The 19,094-nt window shown below is 39.8% G+C and overlaps 1 protein-coding gene across 1 annotated transcript in view; it reads right to left on the bottom strand.

The window, feature by feature from the left end:
• Positions 1 to 19,094, bottom strand: part of Vps13 (vacuolar protein sorting 13C) — a 1,164,731-nt gene that overhangs the window by 306,365 nt on the left and 839,272 nt on the right. Inside the window, exons 56-57 of the mRNA XM_080277871.1 lie at positions 18,847 to 19,068; positions 4,408 to 4,473 (exon numbers count right to left, since the gene is read on the bottom strand). Coding sequence (XP_080133997.1) covers positions 4,408 to 4,473; positions 18,847 to 19,068 — 288 coding nt within the window. The remainder of the gene's footprint in view (positions 1 to 4,407; positions 4,474 to 18,846; positions 19,069 to 19,094) is intronic.

The raw sequence follows: 19,094 nt of genomic DNA, 5'->3' as shown, positions 1-19,094 counted from the left end.
TCTACCCCTTCCTCTCAGTATCACTTCCTCACTGTCAGCGATGTTTCCCTTGCAGCATCAACAGTTAAAAATACGTTCTTCACTGATCACAATTTACTAAAAACAGACATTCATCTCAAAACATGTCGAGAATGGTGAAACTATCTCTTAGCAACACTGCTGCATCCTAAGCGCTAGACAACTGGCTCAACCCTCTTCTCCCAGTATCACTCCCTTACTGTCAGCTGTTTTCCTTGCAGCATCAACAATTAAAAATGCATATTTCTCTTACCAGAATTTGCTAAAAACAGACATCCATCTCAAAACATTCGAGTACTGTGAAAACATCCATTTTTGGTCTTAACACTGCTGCCTCCTAGTCGCTATGGTACACACACACACACGCACACATGTACACACCACATGCAACATTCGCTCACCTCTGAAACATTTACATCAGTCCGTTTTGGAGTACCCAGTGGCTTTATTATATGCCAAAAACATCAAAATGTATTTGGTTGTTCAATATAAATATCATCACTTGAGGACATGAAACATCTCAAACAATTTATTCATCCAAACATCGTCAGTGCAAGACTAAAGGTGCACAGCACCAATGATCCTAAATTTTCCATGGTTGCATCTGTCACGTTCACCTAAAATCTATATTCACTTCATATTACTGACATGGTGAAAATTTCACTCGTCTTCAAATCCTGAGAATTCATCACTACTTCCCCCGAGTCCTGAAGCATCACTGGAAGTCATCACCATGGTCATCATCACTGTTTCACTGTCACTTTCATACAGTAAATGGTCCTCAGTACCATCCATTGAATTGCTTATACCACACTTCATACGATTTTAACTTGGCAATCGTTTTAACTGAGCACAGGCGATATTCAGACTTGGGGCATTTGATACAGCCCACATTAACCTCCTCAGTACATGTTTCCTGAACTGAATAAAATCATATGGCGAGCATGAATAAACTACACTATAAAATACATTGCTGGGCTGAAGGGATTATAATAAGTGGATTATCAGTTCCCTAGCCTGACTGTTCCCACTTCTACTTCCTTAACTACACCCACACCAAACTCTCACCTACACCTTAGGATTCTGGTCGTTTCGGCCGCAACGTCCAAAATGGCAAACGATTTTACAACCTAACTTAACCTAACCTAACAAATTTGGACGTTACGGCCTAAATGATCCCCATTGCCGATCATGAGAGCTTTGCTTAGGCAGCAGAGATGCAGAGAGTGAACGTTGTCAATCATTCTGATCGCTTCGTCTGCTAAGAATACAGCAGAAATGGCGGACGCTGATATGAATGCCCGTCAGGCACTGCTATTTCAGATATTGCATCAGTTATGCTACTCAGTGAATTTTATCCTATTTTCATAACAAAATACTGTAATTGGGTGTGCCCTGAGTTGCATAGACATTGCTAAAGTACTTCACTTGGCTGAAAAAGTGAAGCTGTAACTTCGTTAGCTTGCTAGAGTAGGGTGTGCGCTAGACACTAAACTGCTAAGTTGCTAAACCGCTAAACCCCTTGACGGTATTGGACAGTTGAGCTGAAAACAATCCCGTGAATGCTTTGTGTTCTTGAACTTGCATGTTTTAATATCTGCTGCATATATACACTCACAAAATGTCACAAAAGTAACTGACCTAATTAGGGTTACTGAATTTCCATACGTGACGAAAGTCTGTTTTGATGACTTGGCAGTTTCACTAGCTAGCATCTCTCCAGCATGATTGCTTTCCTAGTTAGTGAATGGATGGCAAGCAAAGTGGTTATGATTGCCTTTCAGAAGGTTAGCAGACAGTTCACCAGTGAGCACGTTACCTTGCTAGAGTAGGGTGTACGCTAGACACTAAACTGCTAAGTTGCTAAACCGCTAAACCCCTTGACGGTATTGGCCAGTTGAGCAGAAAACAAACCGTGAATGCTTTGTGTTTTTGAACTTGCGTGTTTTAATATCTGCTGCATATATACACTCACAAAATGTCACAAAAGTAACTGACCTAATTAGGGTTACTGTATTTCCATACGTGACGAAAATGTTTTGATGACTTGGCAGTTTCACTAGCCAGCATCTCTCCAGTATGATTGCTTTGCTCGTTAGTGAATGGATGGCAAGCAAAGTGGTCATGATTGCCTTTCAGAGGGTTAGCAGACAGTTCACCAGTGATCATGTACGTTAGCTTGCTGGAATAGTGTGGATGCTAAACTGTTAAATTGCTAAACCGCTAAATATCTTCACGATGTTAGCCAGTTGAGCTGTAAACAAACCCGCGAAAGTTTTGTGTTTCTGATCTCGGGTGTTTCTTAAATCTGCTGCATATACACACTAGTGTATATTATTTTTAAAAATAAAATCAAGTCTGCATACTGTAGAAAATACCTGTGGTTGCTATGCATTGAGATGATCATCTTTATAAGAGTTTCTTCTCAGTGAAGCCTAACTAACCTGCCTTAGTCTAACGTGCAGGACGCATGGGGATATTTTAAGGTAACTTTGAGACAAAAAAGTGCGTCTTATATGCCGCGAAATACGGTAATCTGAACAAGTAAACCTTCATTATACTGGAACTTGCTCTTACCAGACACCTTAAATCTATGAAACTTCATTCAATCACACTCAATCTAATGCTGTATAAATGAAAAAGGTTCAGATTAACAACTGTTTAACTGTACTATTTTTGCATTATCTAATATATTTAGCTTCATTACTATATTCTACAGTACTTTTTGAACTATTTACTGTGCTGTACTGTATTAATTGTCCAGAATCAGAAAAGTATGCATAATTCGTCTCCTATGCTGTACGGCAGATTTATTGGCCTTCTGTCCGATGTATCACATTGAAGTCCAACACATCCCAAACACATGAAAGATCATTTGTACCGTGTGACGCTGTTGCTTTTATGTGACTGGGGTATTCCCCAATCAACCCGAAGAAGTAGCACTTGAGTTGTAAAGGTAGGCCAAACTCAAGGGAGGTAAAACCTTGGTTCCTACAGTACTTTGTGCTTGCCCTCCAGTTTAATTCTTGTGGAATCTTTAGGGTTGATTCCTAAGTAAATCACAAGAACTATACAAAACAGGTACAAACATTTCTTGTCAATTTATAATATGCCAAGATGGACCACTCACTGACCACCTAGCTTCTTTGTGGTGGTCATCTGTGTGTGCTCACATGTCCTATGTAAAGTGAAAACTATTACTAGAGTAACAGAAAATAATTACAAAAGTTCCATAGAGAAAATTATTACCAAAAAAATTAACTCTATAAATTAATAGTCAAGAAGTATAGGTACTGCAGATGCAATTGATTTCATGTCATATTTCTAGACTGCAAAAGAGGATAGGTAGGAGAGAGATAAGCAAGCAATTAATAAGGACTAACAAAATACAATGAGGCAGCTGCTGAAAATGAAAAACTGATATGAAACAACTTTGGTGTAATACGGGACCACTTATAAGCCATAAGCTGTGATGAAACACTACAACAACTTCAATTTTCTCTAAAATGATCCTTTACCACAATAGAATTATTAAATGATCAAGAACCTGAATAGCTAACAGATGGGAAGAGGGTTTATGAAGTGCAATATACACCAACAGTGGATGAGCAAGATTATGGAAAAAATTAAAATGGCAATCCCATATTACACCTTTAACAGCACAAAATGCTTGAAGACTGAATTTATAAATAGGAGACTGACCTACTTTCCTGGCAATCTTTGTTGTGTTATAATTATATGAGTCAGAGGAAAATGTGAGATAACAAAATCCCCCTTTCCTCAGTCAATGCACGTCCATTAAGATGTCCGAGGTACATTTTTCCAAGTATCACAGGATGCTTAAGTATTCATAATAACTACTGTACAGCCTAGTCACATACTTGATCTCCTACATTACCGGTATATTCTTAATTTGCAAAGCTTGCAATAAGAACAGTTCTCTTATATACTAAGCCATGCAAAGCTTGTAATAAGTACAGTACTCTTAAATACTATGCCACACTAAGTTATCTGTCAGTTACTACCAAATAATTTACACCACAATTAATAAAACAAAACATACATTCTGCATAGGATTAACGAGAGGAGAAAACAAACAAAATTAGTGACACTGGTAAAAATAAAATACTAAAGTATAAGATATCCATGTGCATATTATACACAATGCATTAAGGTACATTAAAAATACATATAATAAAATAATGCTGCCTATAGTACTAAGCTGAAACTTGCACTGTATATGGTACTGTATCACAAATACCAAAGCAAAGGTTTAAATTAACTACATTTACAAAATGAACAAACACTACTACTACTACTACTACTAATAATAATAATAAAGAAAATGAAGACATTGTATATAAGGCATATAAAAACCTGTATTGGTACCTTGAGGGGGCTACTCTGAGAATCTGCTGAAGATGTTGATGGCGAACGCTCTATTTTACGAGACTTCTGTCCAGTTCAAGGTACAAACAGAAGGAGAACAATGGAAGGAGGAAAGCTGGTTAGAATGTCTGCAATCAAACTAAATTTACATATGAACTGTATGAACAAACATGGCTTAGCACTACGATTTAAGAGAACTTACTACAGTGGAAACTCATTTATCTTTACTTTTTACATCAACCCTCAAGAATAATTACATAACAATGAGATAAAACTTCAATGCACTGAGAGGTTCATCATCAAGTTTTGGTACACGCTTTCTTTGTCATATGTAAATCTGACCTAAAGAAAGACAATCAGAAGTAAATACTGTACACTAGCACTATATGCACTATGTAGTTCCAGTTACTGTTGGGTTACATACATCTTTAAACATTTTTGACAGCTCTTGCAACACCTAAAAGGATTGACTGGCAGATACAAATGCTTACTACCTATCTACAGCCACATGCCTTAATCTCATAAAGGGCGGCCACAAACAAATTGCCTGCTTGTCACCCTATCCTCTGCAACTGGGCAGCCTTCACCCCTACTCACACCCTTCTCTCTCATATATCTCTCCACGTTATCCCTCCATCTCATTCTCAGTCTTCCTATCCCCTTCTCCTCTCCACTTCACCTATACATTCTTCTTGTCAGTCACTCATTTTCCATCTTCTCCACATGACCAAACCATCTCAGAGTATTTCTCCCAACACTCAATCACATCAACATCTACACCACAATGCTCCTTCACTTCTTGGTTTGTCTGTCTCTCTATGTAACTCCACATGCTACTATCAAATACACTTCTCCCCCACTATTTGACAGGGATGTTTTCTTCTTTCCATAAATAGTGGTTGAATAACAAACAGATTTTTCCCATAAGATTGTTAAGAAATAGGGGGGTTAGGTTCCTGACCACCTTCGTCATTCAAAAAATAATGAAGATGGACAAAATACTGGTAATTATCAATGAAAATAACACAGGGATTTGAGCTGTTTTCTTACAGACTAAAGGAATGTTATTTTAGCACTACATACATCTCACATGACTGACATTTAATTTTCGATCAAAAAAAATATTGGAGAACAAACTTAATATACCTACTTAGCAATTTTGCAGAAAGCCACCTGAATACCTTCGATTGCATGTTTATTGCCGATCCTGCTGACTGGACATGACGTTACCACACCAAACAAATTCAAATGTATACAAATTAAAACATAAATAGCAGTGGAAGCCTAATTGGACACCCTGAAACCTAACTGGGGGGCTTCACCCCCAGGACTCCCCAGTGATTATAACCTACTTAACCTAGTGCAAACTAAGATATGCATTATGGAAAACTGGCGCCAAAACAGTATCGTGTGTTAAAAAAGTTTGTTAATCATTGGCGCAATCGTCACCCAACCATGCAATGGCAAAACACTCACTCAGGTTGGTGAGCACATACACTGTGCTTGACAAAGGTAATAGAGGAAGTGTTGGGTAGAGTCATGGTGATGCTGTAGTATTCCCTGTGGCCAAATAGAAATGCAGACGGATGAAGAGGCAACCGTTCAGCAGGGCAGAGTGCAAGAGACTGAGGCAGCTCAGCTGGTCTGTCTGGCGGTGCGCAGTCTGAACTGCCAAAATGGCAGGCTAACTATGTCGAAAAACAAAAAAGGGTATAAATTTATAACTGCTGAAACAACGAATTGTCGAATAGCGATCGGCTGAGAAACGAAGGCTTCATGTAACTCACTTCTACCACTCTCACTCTTGAATTATGCCTTTCCAGCAGAGTCCAAGCTTAACCAATTCTGTGCCATGTCCGTATATGTATTGACAAACATAAAGTGGTCTAAAATGCCGAGTACATACATATACGGACTAACTCACAGTGGCCCAAAATGCCGAGTCCATACATATATGGACACAGTTTTGTGTAAGAAATACAGTATATGATTTACTGTAACTAATGTGACTGTGTGCAGCATGAGTGTTTATTGTGCCTTATGCAAGTGTTTACACAGAAGTGTCTTATATCAATATAATATAAAAAAAAGTGAATGTAAAAATATGTTAAATTAGCACGGAACCCCAACTTTTCATCATCATAGTTTCGACTGTCGCCGCATAAAGTACACCAGGTTGCATTTTCATACTACAAGTACTACATGCATCCACTCACTCCACATTATAATGGACAATCTATCCACATCAGCCACTGATGGTATCTGAAAGTAGCCATCTGACACAAATCTGGATCATGCTGCACTGCAAAAGATATTGTGCTTACTCCCAACTTCCAGTCAAAGTTGGAGAACTTCCAAGTGACGAACTAACTGACAGTGATGCGTAAATAGTATATATAATGAAAGTACTATAAGTAAATGTAAGTAAACAGAAGTATATCATGAAATCAGGTATTGTACAATAAGTAATGTAAGAAATGTGTGATTTACCATAACTAATGTGACTGTGCCCAATATGAGTGTTTATTGTAACCTATGCGGGTGTTTATAAAGGAAAAAAAGTGCATGTGAAAATACGTAAAATTAGCATGGAGCCCCAACTTCCCATCATCATAGTTTCAACTGTGGCTGCATTATGTAAACCACGCTGCATTTCCATACTATTAGTACTGCATGGATCCACCCACTCCACACCAAAATGGACTATCTATCCACATCAGCCACTGATGGTATCTGAAAGTAGCCATCTGACGCAAATCTGGGCGTGCTGGACCACAACATCCGTTTTCAGGCAGAGAACAGCTGAGGTGAGCACTTTTACTATCACTAGGTTTATTTTAACCACTTTTCAGGTCTATTCATGGAGACAAAAAAAAATTGAAAATGGCCAGCACTGGGGGGTCACACACCCTCCCAAAGCCACGGCATTGGGGTCCAAAAAGATTACAAAGGCTCCGGTATGGAATGGGTTAACTTCCACATGTTAGAGAACGTGCGTTGATGAGGTGCCTACACATCGTGACACTGTGCACCCTGGGTGTACAGTTGTGACGTCCACTCAGGAACCAAATCTCCTTATATTTCCCTGCACTTAGCCACGGAGAAAGACCCTAGTCCAACCCTGGTGGGGTGCTGTCTACACAAGGGGACATGGTGTATGTACAGTACAGTATCTGTACGAAGGCCTCACAGAATCTGATGCTTACCTTTGGCTGCGAGATTGCTTGGCTTTATATAATATGTCATTACATTATTCACTGCCATATTTAACAATATACACTCAATCCTCGTAAATCACTTGTTTATAAATCACGGATTTGTAAATCACGGCTAAGTGGCTGTCAGACTGCCGGCACCCTTAATTCGCTGTTAAGTCACGAAAATCGTGGATCTAGGCACCGAAGTGGGCATTTTCCAAGGAGAATCGTAAACTGCAGCATTCGATTTGAAAATCGCGACCCAATAACCAATCACCACCCGTCCCTGGTGGCAAGTGTGCATATTAATGCCGCAGAGTTAATGAGAAACATCAGGAATTCATCACCCACTATTTTGCCCAGGTAAGGATAGAAGCTGAGCCTAAACCACAGCCTGGCCCTTCACACACTGAGGATGTGGATGACGTAGCATCTGTCATCTCTGAGGCAGACTTTGAGGGCTTCCTGAGGGAGGCAGAGGAGCTGGAGAAGGGAGAACAGCATGAGGGAGCACCCTCACCTCATGCTGAGAGGTTCTAAGTTCTTCCCAACACCACCCCACTCCATTCACTTAAGCAATATTGTCACAGGATTAAGGTGAGATCCCTTAACATTGCTTATTTCTATTAAATACATGCACTGAATATTCCTAAATTTGTATGTTTGTGTTTGATGGTGCCTAGATAGGTGTAGATAGGGTGCTGTGGGGGGTGGTTGGCCAAAGTCCAGACCAAAATTCATTTTTCACATAAGTTATTATTTATAAACCGTGGAATTTGTAAATCACGGTAGTGGTCCAGACCCAAATTGCCGCGATTTACAAGAATTGAGTGTGCCCCACAAATCTTCACTGCCTCCTGAGTCCCATTCCTCCCAGTTTACCTCTTTATAATTAAAATTACCCATCAGAATTATGATGTTGCTTTTCTCAACCACTTTCTGTAGGTATCTAACCATGTCTGATAACATCTGGTGTTCATCGTCATTCCATGCCCTTGTCTTAGGGGGAACATATACTACTGCCATGTCTCTCTTGCCTTTCCATCTGGTATCTAGTTCCATATTTATCAATTCAGCCCTACTTCTCCCAGTTCAACATTATCCACATTTATGTTGTTCATCACTGCTACCATCACTCCTCCTCTCATTTTTCCTTTTCTGTATCTTCTCCATAGTTCAGATTTACCATCTCCCATTTGGATATCAATATCTTCCCTTAACTTGGTCTCTACAAAGCACATAATATCTGGGTCTTTTCATCACCATCATCATTATCCGGACCTAATTTCCCACCCCAGGGCAGGGTGAGGAGTAGCAATGTCCAGACAGCCCAAATTTGCCCAATCCAATGGGACACATGTCCTTTCATCATCATTCAAGCCCCCGGAATTCTGGCTCTATCGGATACACCGAAAACATTCACCACGTTCTCTGGCTTCACATAATCATATCCGACAGAGTCAATCCAGACACTGCCATGTTAAAAAGGGGTGCCAAAAACCCTGATCACACACCTCTCCTCACAACATTCATCCAGCCAGCTCAATCTCTTGTCAGTTCCATAGCCTCACCAACTTCCAAACCTCTCTTCCTCACACATTCATCCACCACATCTCTCCACCTTCTCCTTGGCTGTTTGTGTGTTATGCACCTACTAATGATGCACTCGATGAAAGGAAAGACACATTTTATGAAAAGTTGCAAGAAGGAGTAGGAAGGGTACCTAGACATGATGTTTTGATCTGCGTTGGAGACTTTAATGCAGTAATGGGCTGTTCAAATGAGGGATTTGAGGCATGTATGGGTAAGATGGGAGTTGGTAGTAGGATGAGTGAAAACGGAGTGAGGTTTGGAAGCTTCTGTCTAGCAAATGACTTAGTCATCGGGGGCACACTCTTTCAGCATTGCAATATACACAAGACAACTTGGGTGTCGCCGTGTGGAAAATATAAAAATCAGATTGATCACATCTATCAGTAGGAGGCATAGAAGTTCTCTGCTAGATGTTTATGTTAAACGGGGAGCGGATATTGGTAGTGACCATCAACTCAGCATTGCAAAAATAAGTTTTAAACTTAAAAATCAGAAGAAGGAAAAATCTGGTGTTGGTAGATACGATATTGTTAAGCTTAGAAGGGAAGGAGAAGAAAAGGAGGAATTCAGATTAGAATGCAGAAATAGGTTTTTGGTGTTGGAAACGTTGGAAGAAGGGGAGAGAAGTGTAGATGAGATGTGGGAGGATGTGAACAAAGTTTTGCATGAGACTGCTGAATGTATGATTGGAAGGAGACATAGATTCAGAAGAAAGAAATGGATATCAGAGGAAACGTGGGATATGATAAAAAAGAGAGGTGAGGCTAAATTGAGGAGTGAGATGCAATGCGTTGATGAACGAGAGATTGAATTAGCAAGAGCTGCGTACTGGAGTTTGAATTCAGAAGTAAGAAGGTTAGCTAGGAGAGATAAAAGAAGATGTGTGGATGAAAAGGTTGCAGAGACTGAAATCTTAATAAACAAAAATGATGGACAGAGTCAAAGAATAGCATATGAATTGATTAGAGAACTGAGTGGTAATGCAGGTAAATGCAAGGAAATACCAGTTAGAGACAGGGAAGGAAATTTATTGACCAAAGATGGAGATATTAAAAATAGATGGAAAGAGCATTTTGAGACAGTTCTTAATAGACCAATACCACCAGAAGAGGATATACCATCTGCTCAGGAAGATTTAAATATAGAAACAGGAGAGTTGAGGCTTGCAGAAGTGGAGAAAGCAGTAAAACAGTTAAAGAATAATAAGGCACCAGGGGAGGATGGTTTATTTCCGGAAATGTTTAAAGTGGAGGGGGATAGATTAATAATGTTCTTGACCAAGCTATTCAATAAGATATGGGTGACAGGGTTACTACCATCAGTTTGGAAGAATGGTGTAATTGTTAAAGTTCCGAAGAAGGGAGACCTGAGTGAATGTGGTAATTGGAGGGGAATCTCTTTGTCACCGATAGCTTTGAAAGTTTTCAGTAGAGTGTTATTAAATAGGTTGGAGCCGGTGGTTGAGGGTATTCTGAGGGATGAACAGGCTGGTTTTAGAAAGGGACGTGGTTGCAATGATCAGATCTTTATAGTTAGGCATTTGATGCAGCAAGTTAATGAAATGAGAGTACCGTTAAGTCTTTGTTTTGTTGATTTTGAAAAGGCTTTTGATAGTGTTTCGAGAGAGACTATGGGGAAGATCATGAGACATTATGGAATACCAGAGGAGTTTGTGAGGGTCATTATGAACATGCATGAGGACACATTTTGTAAAGTGATGGTTGATGGTTGTCTGAGTGATTCGTTTGAAGTCAAGTCCGGAGTAATTCAAGGTGGTGTTCTATCGCCTTTACTATTTATATTGGTCATTGATTACATTATGAAACACGTTGGAACAGAAACCGGTGCAGGTATACTTTGGGGAGAGAACAGGAAACTTTTGGATTTAGATTATGCAGATGATATAGTTTTGATTTGTGATGGGCCAGAAGAGATGCAGAGAGTGTTGGACTGTTTGGTGAGTGAAGGTCGCAAGGTGGGTTTGGTTATTAATTGTGGAAAAACTGAAATAATCAATATGAATATGGAAAATGCACAGGAATGTGTAATTGGAGGTATGGTTGTAAAGCAAGTTGATAGGTTTAAATATTTAGGTACTTACTTAGCCAAGGATGGTTCTTTGAACTTTGAATTCGAGGAAAGGTTAAAGAAGGCTAATCAGGCAATGGGAATGCTTAAAAATATTTGGAATAATAACAATTTCTCTGTGCATACAAAAATCAAACTTTATAAGGTAATGGTTAGGAGTATCTTAATTTATGGACACGAGTCTTGGTACAGCACAGTGACTATGGAAAATAAATTCTTGATGTTTGAAAATAAAGCACTTAGAAGAATATTAGGAGTTAAGTGGTGGGAAAGGATACCAAATAGTAGAATTAGAGAAATAACGGGAGTGCAGCCGATCGATGAATATGTTAGATTCTCACGATGGAAGTGGCTAGGACATGTGTATAGGAGACAGGGAATAGTACGAGGTACACCAGGGTGGGTGGCACTTGGTAGGAGAGGTAGAGGAAGGCCAAAAGAGACGTGGGTGAGAACAATGAGACGGGAAGCTGGAGATGAGTGTTGGGGAGATCTTGAGGAGTTAGCACAAGATAGGATGTGGTGGTGTGAGTTCATCGAGGCCCTATGCATCCCCGAGGGTGCCACAGGAAATGATTGATTGATTGATTGTTGTTAACCATTCTCTCCACAAGACCATACCATCTCAGTACATTCTCTTCGATTCTGGTGTCCACCGACTTCCTCACTCTGCATCTTTCACGAATCACATTATTTCATATCCTATCACATACATTCCTCAGCAGTCCCATCTCTATTGCTCTTACTCATCACTTTTCATTTTCATGCCACACCCTAGTCTCACATCCATATGTTAAAGCTGGCACTAACACTCCTTCACGTAAGCCTCGTGCAGCTGCAACACTGAAGCCTCTGTTTCTTATCAAGGCCTTCATCGTACCAGCTACCTTTCTAAATTGTGTCACTCTACCTTCAACTTCTTTTGCACATTTTCCTCTCTTTTCTATCATTATACCCAGGTATTTGAACTCTCTTACCAATTCCAGTCTCTCTTCATTCACTGTTACATTGCACTGGGAGTCACCTTCTCTCTCAATAACCATCACTTTACTCTTTTCTACATTTACTCTCAAGGCAAGACGATTACAGACATCAGCAAAACTCTGCACCAGTTTACCAAGTTCTTGTCGGGTACTTGCAAACAGTACTGCATCATCAGCATACAACAAATTTGAGATATTCCATCCATCACCATTCATCACCAATGCCATCCCTCTCTCCATCACTTGTGTTTTCATTTCTCTCATCACACCATCCATATATATACTGAACAACCATGGGGACATCACACAACATTGTCGCACGGCCACACCGATTGTGAACCATTCACTTAGATGCCCATTAACCCTTACACATGCTTCACTACCATCATAAAAACTCTTGATGGCACCCAGCAGCTTACCCTCTACACCGTACATGTGCAATACTTTCTATAATCCTTTTGTGTCCACTTTGTCATGTGCTTTTTCCAGATTCATGAATGCCATAAACACCTTATAGTCCTTCTCACAAGCCTTCTCTACTATCTGTCTCGCTGCAAATATTTGGTCCACATATCCACTGCCACTCCTAAAGTCACCCTGTTCATCACTCACTAGGACATCTGATATTACTCTTACTTTCTCTATGGCATCAGGCTCATTTACTATCAGGAAATCGTTAATTTCTAGCCTTCCAGAGATCAAACCATCTTCATTAGCATATGCAACTTTCAATCTTTTTACATTGTTTTTTATTCCCTTATTCTTTCTCCCACACCATCACCACCACTTATTCAATTTCTGATCCATAATTATCCAAGAGAATTCTGTCTTCTCTTCATCTATTCTCTGGCTGTTTTTTTGCTTGGCTTCCCTAACCAGCTCCTCTATTTTAGCTCTCTCTTCCTCACTTGCATCTCTCCTTATCCAAATACTCCTGAACCCCTCCTTGTCAGCTAGTTTCGATGTCTTGTTTGTGAGTTCATTTACAGAGTGTGTGTGTGTGTGTGTGTGTGTGTGTGTGTGTGTGTGTGTGTGTGTGTGTGTGTGTGTGTGTGTGTGTGTGTTTGTGTGTGTGTGTGTGTGTGTGTATATTTACCTAATTGTATTTACCTATTTGTGGTATACAGGAATTGAGCAATGATCGTGTTGTCCTGTCTCCATATCCACATTTATCAAGTCTACCTTTACACACATGAATGTTTTTCTCATGCACCACCTCTTTGTCTAAGTCATTCCAAATAATTAAGTATTTACCTAATATACCTAACTGTGATATACATGGAATGTACTATGCTCGTGGGTTTCCGTCGCTGTTTCTCAGTAAGTCAAATTTAGCTTTAAACTCGTTCAAGTTTTTAGACTGGACGATCTCTCTGTCCAGGCTATTCCATATGTCTATACTTTTGTACGGAAAGCTATATTTCTTGATATCCTTCAAGCAGCTTGACTTTTTCAATTTCATTCCGTGTCCTCTTCTTGCTCTCTTATCCCATACAAACAGATCTTCTTTGTCAATTTTATCTACTCCCACCATGGTCCTGAACACTGCAATCATGTCTTCCCTCTTTCTCCTTTCTTCTAAGGAAGGCAAATCCAACTTTTCCAGCCTCTCTCTGTATGACAGGTCTGCCAGACTGGGGACCATCTTGGCTGCTGTTCTTTGTATTCTCTCAATCTTGTTTATATCTTTCTTTTTGTGTGGGGACTACACTACCACTGCATATTCTAACCTGGGGTGGATCATGGCCACTATCAATTTTTTCATCATCAATATAATGAAATGCTACTCTTATGTTAGTCAAGAATTTATAAGTCTCTCCAACTATCTTGTTAATGTGCTTTTCTGGTGACAAACTATCTTGGACCAGCACTCCCAAATCTTTCTCTTCTCTCCTTTTTGTGATTGATTCATTACCCAACAAATAATTCAGTGATGGCCTCCTGGTACTTTTACCCATTTCCAATATTTTACATTTCTTGACATTAAATTTCATTTCCCATGTCCGGCTCCAATCGTGTGTCCTATCCAAATCCTCCTGCAGTATTTTACAATCCTCCTCAACCTCTACCTTCCACAAGATCTTTACATCATCAGCAAACAGACTTGCATAACTATTCACTCCATCTACCATATCATTTACTTAAATCAGGAACATTACTGGCGCCAACACTGAGCCTTGAGGGACTCCACTTGTTACTTCCCTCCATCCAGACATCCTATCCTTTATTACTGTCCTCATTTGTCTGTCTCTCAAAAAGTCTCTCATCCATTCCAGAAGTTTCCCCTTCAGTCCTCCTATATATTCTACTTTCCACATTAGTCTCTTATGAGGTACCTTGTCAAAGGCCTTCTCCAAGTCTAAGTACACACAATCCACCCATCTCTCTCCTGTACCACGTCAATCGCTCTTGAGTAAAAGCTCAACAAGTCAGAAACACATGACCTTCCACTTCTGAATCCAAACTGACATTCAGCCAAAATATTCATCTCTTCCAGATATTTTATCCATCTGTCTTTCAGGATTCTCTCACACAATTTTGCGACCATGCTGGTTAAAGACACTGGTCTATAATTCAGGGGTTCTTCCCTGTTTCCTCCCTTGTAAATTGGTACCACATTTGCCCTCTTCCATTCTTGTGGCACTTTCCCCTCTTCCAGTGAGCATACGATTAAACTGTGAATTTTATCCGCCAGTTGTTCTCTGCATTCCTTCAGTACCCAATTAGAAATTCCACCAGGTCCTGGGGCTTTCCTTACATCTTGAGTTTCCAGTAATTTATACACTTCCTGTACCTCCACTTTTATATCTTTTATCACCAGAACATTTCTAATCATTCCCTCCCCTTCCACAAGCTCCTTTTCTTTAGTGAAAACTGACTGGAAACGTTTGTTCGTTATTTCTGCTTGCATTGCCGCATCCTTATAGACCTCTCCTTCTACTTTCAGTTTGGTGATTCCTTCCCTTTGTTTCAGTTTGCCATTAACAAATCTATAAAACAGTTTGGGTTCATCCTTGCATTTGTCTATTATACCTTTTTCAAAATTCCTTTCTTCTTCTCTACGTATTCTTGTGTATTCATTTTTTGTTCTTTTATATTCTTCCTTTGTTCTGTTGTTACCTCTCTTTCTCCAATTGTTCCACGCCTTATCTCTCTTAATTTTTTCCAATCCGCATTTTCAAAAAAGCTTCTCAATCCTGTAAAATTTGCTTTCCCAAAGTTGTATCTTCCCTGTCTATGAAGCTCATCTCTTGGCTCAATGTTCCCTATTAACATCTGGAACTCAATGACCACATGATCACTTTTTCCTAAAGGACAGAGATATTTCAATGATTCTATTACATCGAGTTCTTTGGTAAACAGTAAATCTATCCTTGCTGGTGTGTCCTCACCTCGAAACCGTGTCTCTTCTTTGACCCATTGCATCATCACATTATTCATTATTATATTTAATAACACAGTGCCCCATGAATCCTCGCCACCTCCCGAGTACCATTCCTCCCAGTTCACCTCTTTACAATTAAAGTCACCCACCAAAATTATATTATTGCTTTTCTCAATTATTTTTTGTAAATAGCTAGCCATATCTGACAACATCTCATGGTATTCGTCATCCTTCCATGCTCTCGTCTTTGGGGGAACATACACTACTGCCATCTCTCTCTTAACATTCTCTCCAGTTTCTAATTTCATATATATCACTTCAGCCCTGCCTTCTCGCATTTCCACAGTATCTACATTTATGTTGTTCTTCACTGCTATCATCACTCCTCCTCCCGTTTTTTCTTTTCTGTCTTTTCTCCACAGTTTGTATTTACCATCTCCCAAATGAACATCAATATCTTCTCTTAATTTGGTCTTTACAAAGCACATGACATCAGGTTCATGTTCTCTCAAGAAATCGTTAATTTCGATCCTTGTCGATATGAAACCATCAACATTAGTATATATCACCTTCAAATTATTTTTGACGTTTTTAATACTCTCTTCTCTCCTACTCTCTGTCTGTACCACTTCCTCAACTTCTGATCTTTCACAGCCATCCCCCTTAGTTTCCTTCACTTCTATTTCCTTAAATACCACTTCCTTACTTTCATATCCATTACTCTCCAAAAAAAAGTATTACATTCTTCCTCTGTCCTCTTATCATTTTTTTCCTTTACTTCTTCCTTCAATGATTTTAAAACTTCTCTTTCTTCTTCATTCAAATCTTTTCTTATTATAATATTTTCCATCCCTGCCTCTTCGCTTAATTTCCAAGTCACTTTAAGTATCTCATTTATTACACTTTCTGATGTAAACTTGACTCTCATTGGTCTTGTTTCCCCTTTCTTATAAGGCCCTATTCTCCTTACTTCCTCAATTTCTTGTACCCACTTGTCTCCTTCGGGGTCAATCTTGCCTAATATTCCTCTCACCAGGTTCGTATCTCTCTCGAGTCTTACGAACCTAACCTTTTCTTCCTCTTCCCTGTTTCCAAATATTACCACACATCTGTTCCTTTCTACTGTTTCTCTCACTATTTTCTCTTTTTTCTTCAGTATTTTCACTACATTTTCTTCCGTTTTTTTCTTGTTCATTTCCCTTTCTTCCTGGATGATTTCTTTTAAGCTGACCACTTCTTTCTGTTCTTCTTCTACGTGTGCCCACTTTGCCTTAAGTTCTTCTAATACACTACTCACCTTCTCCATTTTATTAGTACTCTCTTCTAGTTTCCTCCTCAATTCGACATTTTCACGCTTCAAATTTCTAATCTCTTCATTCGCTGTCTCATTGGACTGGATCAGACTCTGTATGGTAGTCTTCGTATTTTCAGACACATCCTTTATCAGTAGATTCTCTACTTTCTTTTCAAGTTCACAAATCCTCATAATTAATGTTTTAACCAGGTCCATGAAATTGGTATTTCCATCAAATCCTTGAAATTCAAGTCCCTCATTGTTTACATTTTCGGCCATGTTTGATGCTGGTTAAATTTCCAGAACTGCTGTTACCGAAAAATACTACAAACATTCATGTATACTCTAGCCAATAAATCTTTACATTTTTGGTAGTCTATTAACTTTCATTATTTTAAATTTAAAACAAGACCTCTTGTGTGTGTGTGTGTGTGTGTGTGTGTGTGTGTGTGTGTGTGAGGCGGTGGTAGTAAAGCGGTGGTGAGGTGAGCAAGCGACCGTGCCTGTACCTGAGGCAGCTTGCCTCAGGGTCGTTGCTATGGTTACCAGACTCAAACCAGCACTCCCGCCACATTTTTGAAAAATGTATATGGAAATGGTGTTTGTGGTGGACTGCGGTCTTCTGGAAGTCTTATTATTGTGGAGGGCCTTAGTTGTGTCATCAAACATCTGCCATGCATACAGACACGGGCAAAAAAACAACAAAAATTGCCCTCTTTCCCCACTCTCTTTCTCTGATTTACATGCCCTTGACGGACACTTTGAGGTCATCAGCTTGAAGTCAAAGGATTGTTGAGCACTGTGACACTTAGTTTTTTATTTCTGGTTAAGTATTAGCTGAGATATAAAGGTTTAAAATAGACAATTTTCTCAGGAATGCCCAGCTGCGAGAAGGGTTGGCGAGAATATATGCCGGACACAATGAGTTAATTACATCAGTACATAATCATCATCACCATCACCATCATCATCATCTAATCCTGCGTTGCCCCATGAGGAGCGTAGGAGCCCAGGGCAAGTTGGTTCTGACTTTTAATATGAAAGTGACCAGCCTCACACATCCCTGAGTGGAATTACATGAGCAATAAATCCCAACCATCCCTTGGACATGATCCTGCACGGGCTCACTCCAATTGGTGTGCCTTAATTTTTTTTTTTTTTTTTTATGTGTCCAACTCTGGGCATAGGTTTTCACAGCCTGCTCCCAAGGCCCAGTAGTCCTCTACATACAATACACCTCTACAAGTCACCACTTCGGCGTTAACACCCACTATCCATATTGAATACATGCTAGGGCTGTCTCATGCAGGACTGGTGTATTGGTATTAGCGGGAGTATTTTTACGACATGTCAGCGGGTCTTCTGGTAGATTGGTAAAGTCTGTTTTTACGAAATTCAAATCCTTAAACTGTTCCCTGCCCCAGCGGGGATTTGAACCTGGGTCCAGCAGGACTGCAGGCCACCTCTCTACCAATTAAGCCACCACCTCCCCCCACTACAACACCAGACACCATAATTTGGTTATATAATCACCACCCAGCATAGTAAATGGTTTCCTGGTGTACAGGAAACCATTTGGCTTGTCGCTCAGTGTAGAGTCACCCATAGGCAGAAGGAGGAGGAAAAAAAAAAAAAAAAGGAAGGAAGGAAGAGGGAGTGTAAAGTCACCCACAGGCATAAGGAAGAGGAAAGAATGAAGGAAAAACGACTGATCAGTACATAAACAGATAAAAAGGGTGTTAATATGCACCCACTGTAATAAAGTTATTAGCTTTGTACTGTACAAGAGTATCACAGTATAATGAATATACATTTACTTCTACTGATATTATGAATAATTCCTAAATACATATTACAGCATATGTACAAGGTCTATTTTAAACTGTACACTATACATACCCTATATGTAAGCATGAGGCCTGTCTTGTTCACCATCCAGAAAGGGCAGTAGAGGCTAAGTGCAAGTGTACATCGTGAACGTGAGGCCAGCATCCCCAGGTCTAAGTAGAGAGGCCCGCCAACTACATCTCCACGAGATTCGAAGGTCCACACACTCAACTCAGGAGGATCTGCTTCCACAGGCTTTCCACACACCCAATCCCGTGACAGGTAATCCAGCAGCTGAAGTAAGGGTTGCTCTGTCATGT

The sequence above is a fragment of the Coenobita brevimanus genome, chromosome 71, assembly GCF_032717465.1.
Source record: "Coenobita brevimanus isolate Jiangsu-jjx chromosome 71, ASM3271746v2, whole genome shotgun sequence".
Lineage (NCBI taxonomy): Eukaryota > Metazoa > Arthropoda > Malacostraca > Decapoda > Coenobitidae > Coenobita > Coenobita brevimanus.
The sequence above is the reverse complement of the archived record's forward strand: the minus strand, read 5'-3'. Positions and strand labels throughout refer to the sequence as shown.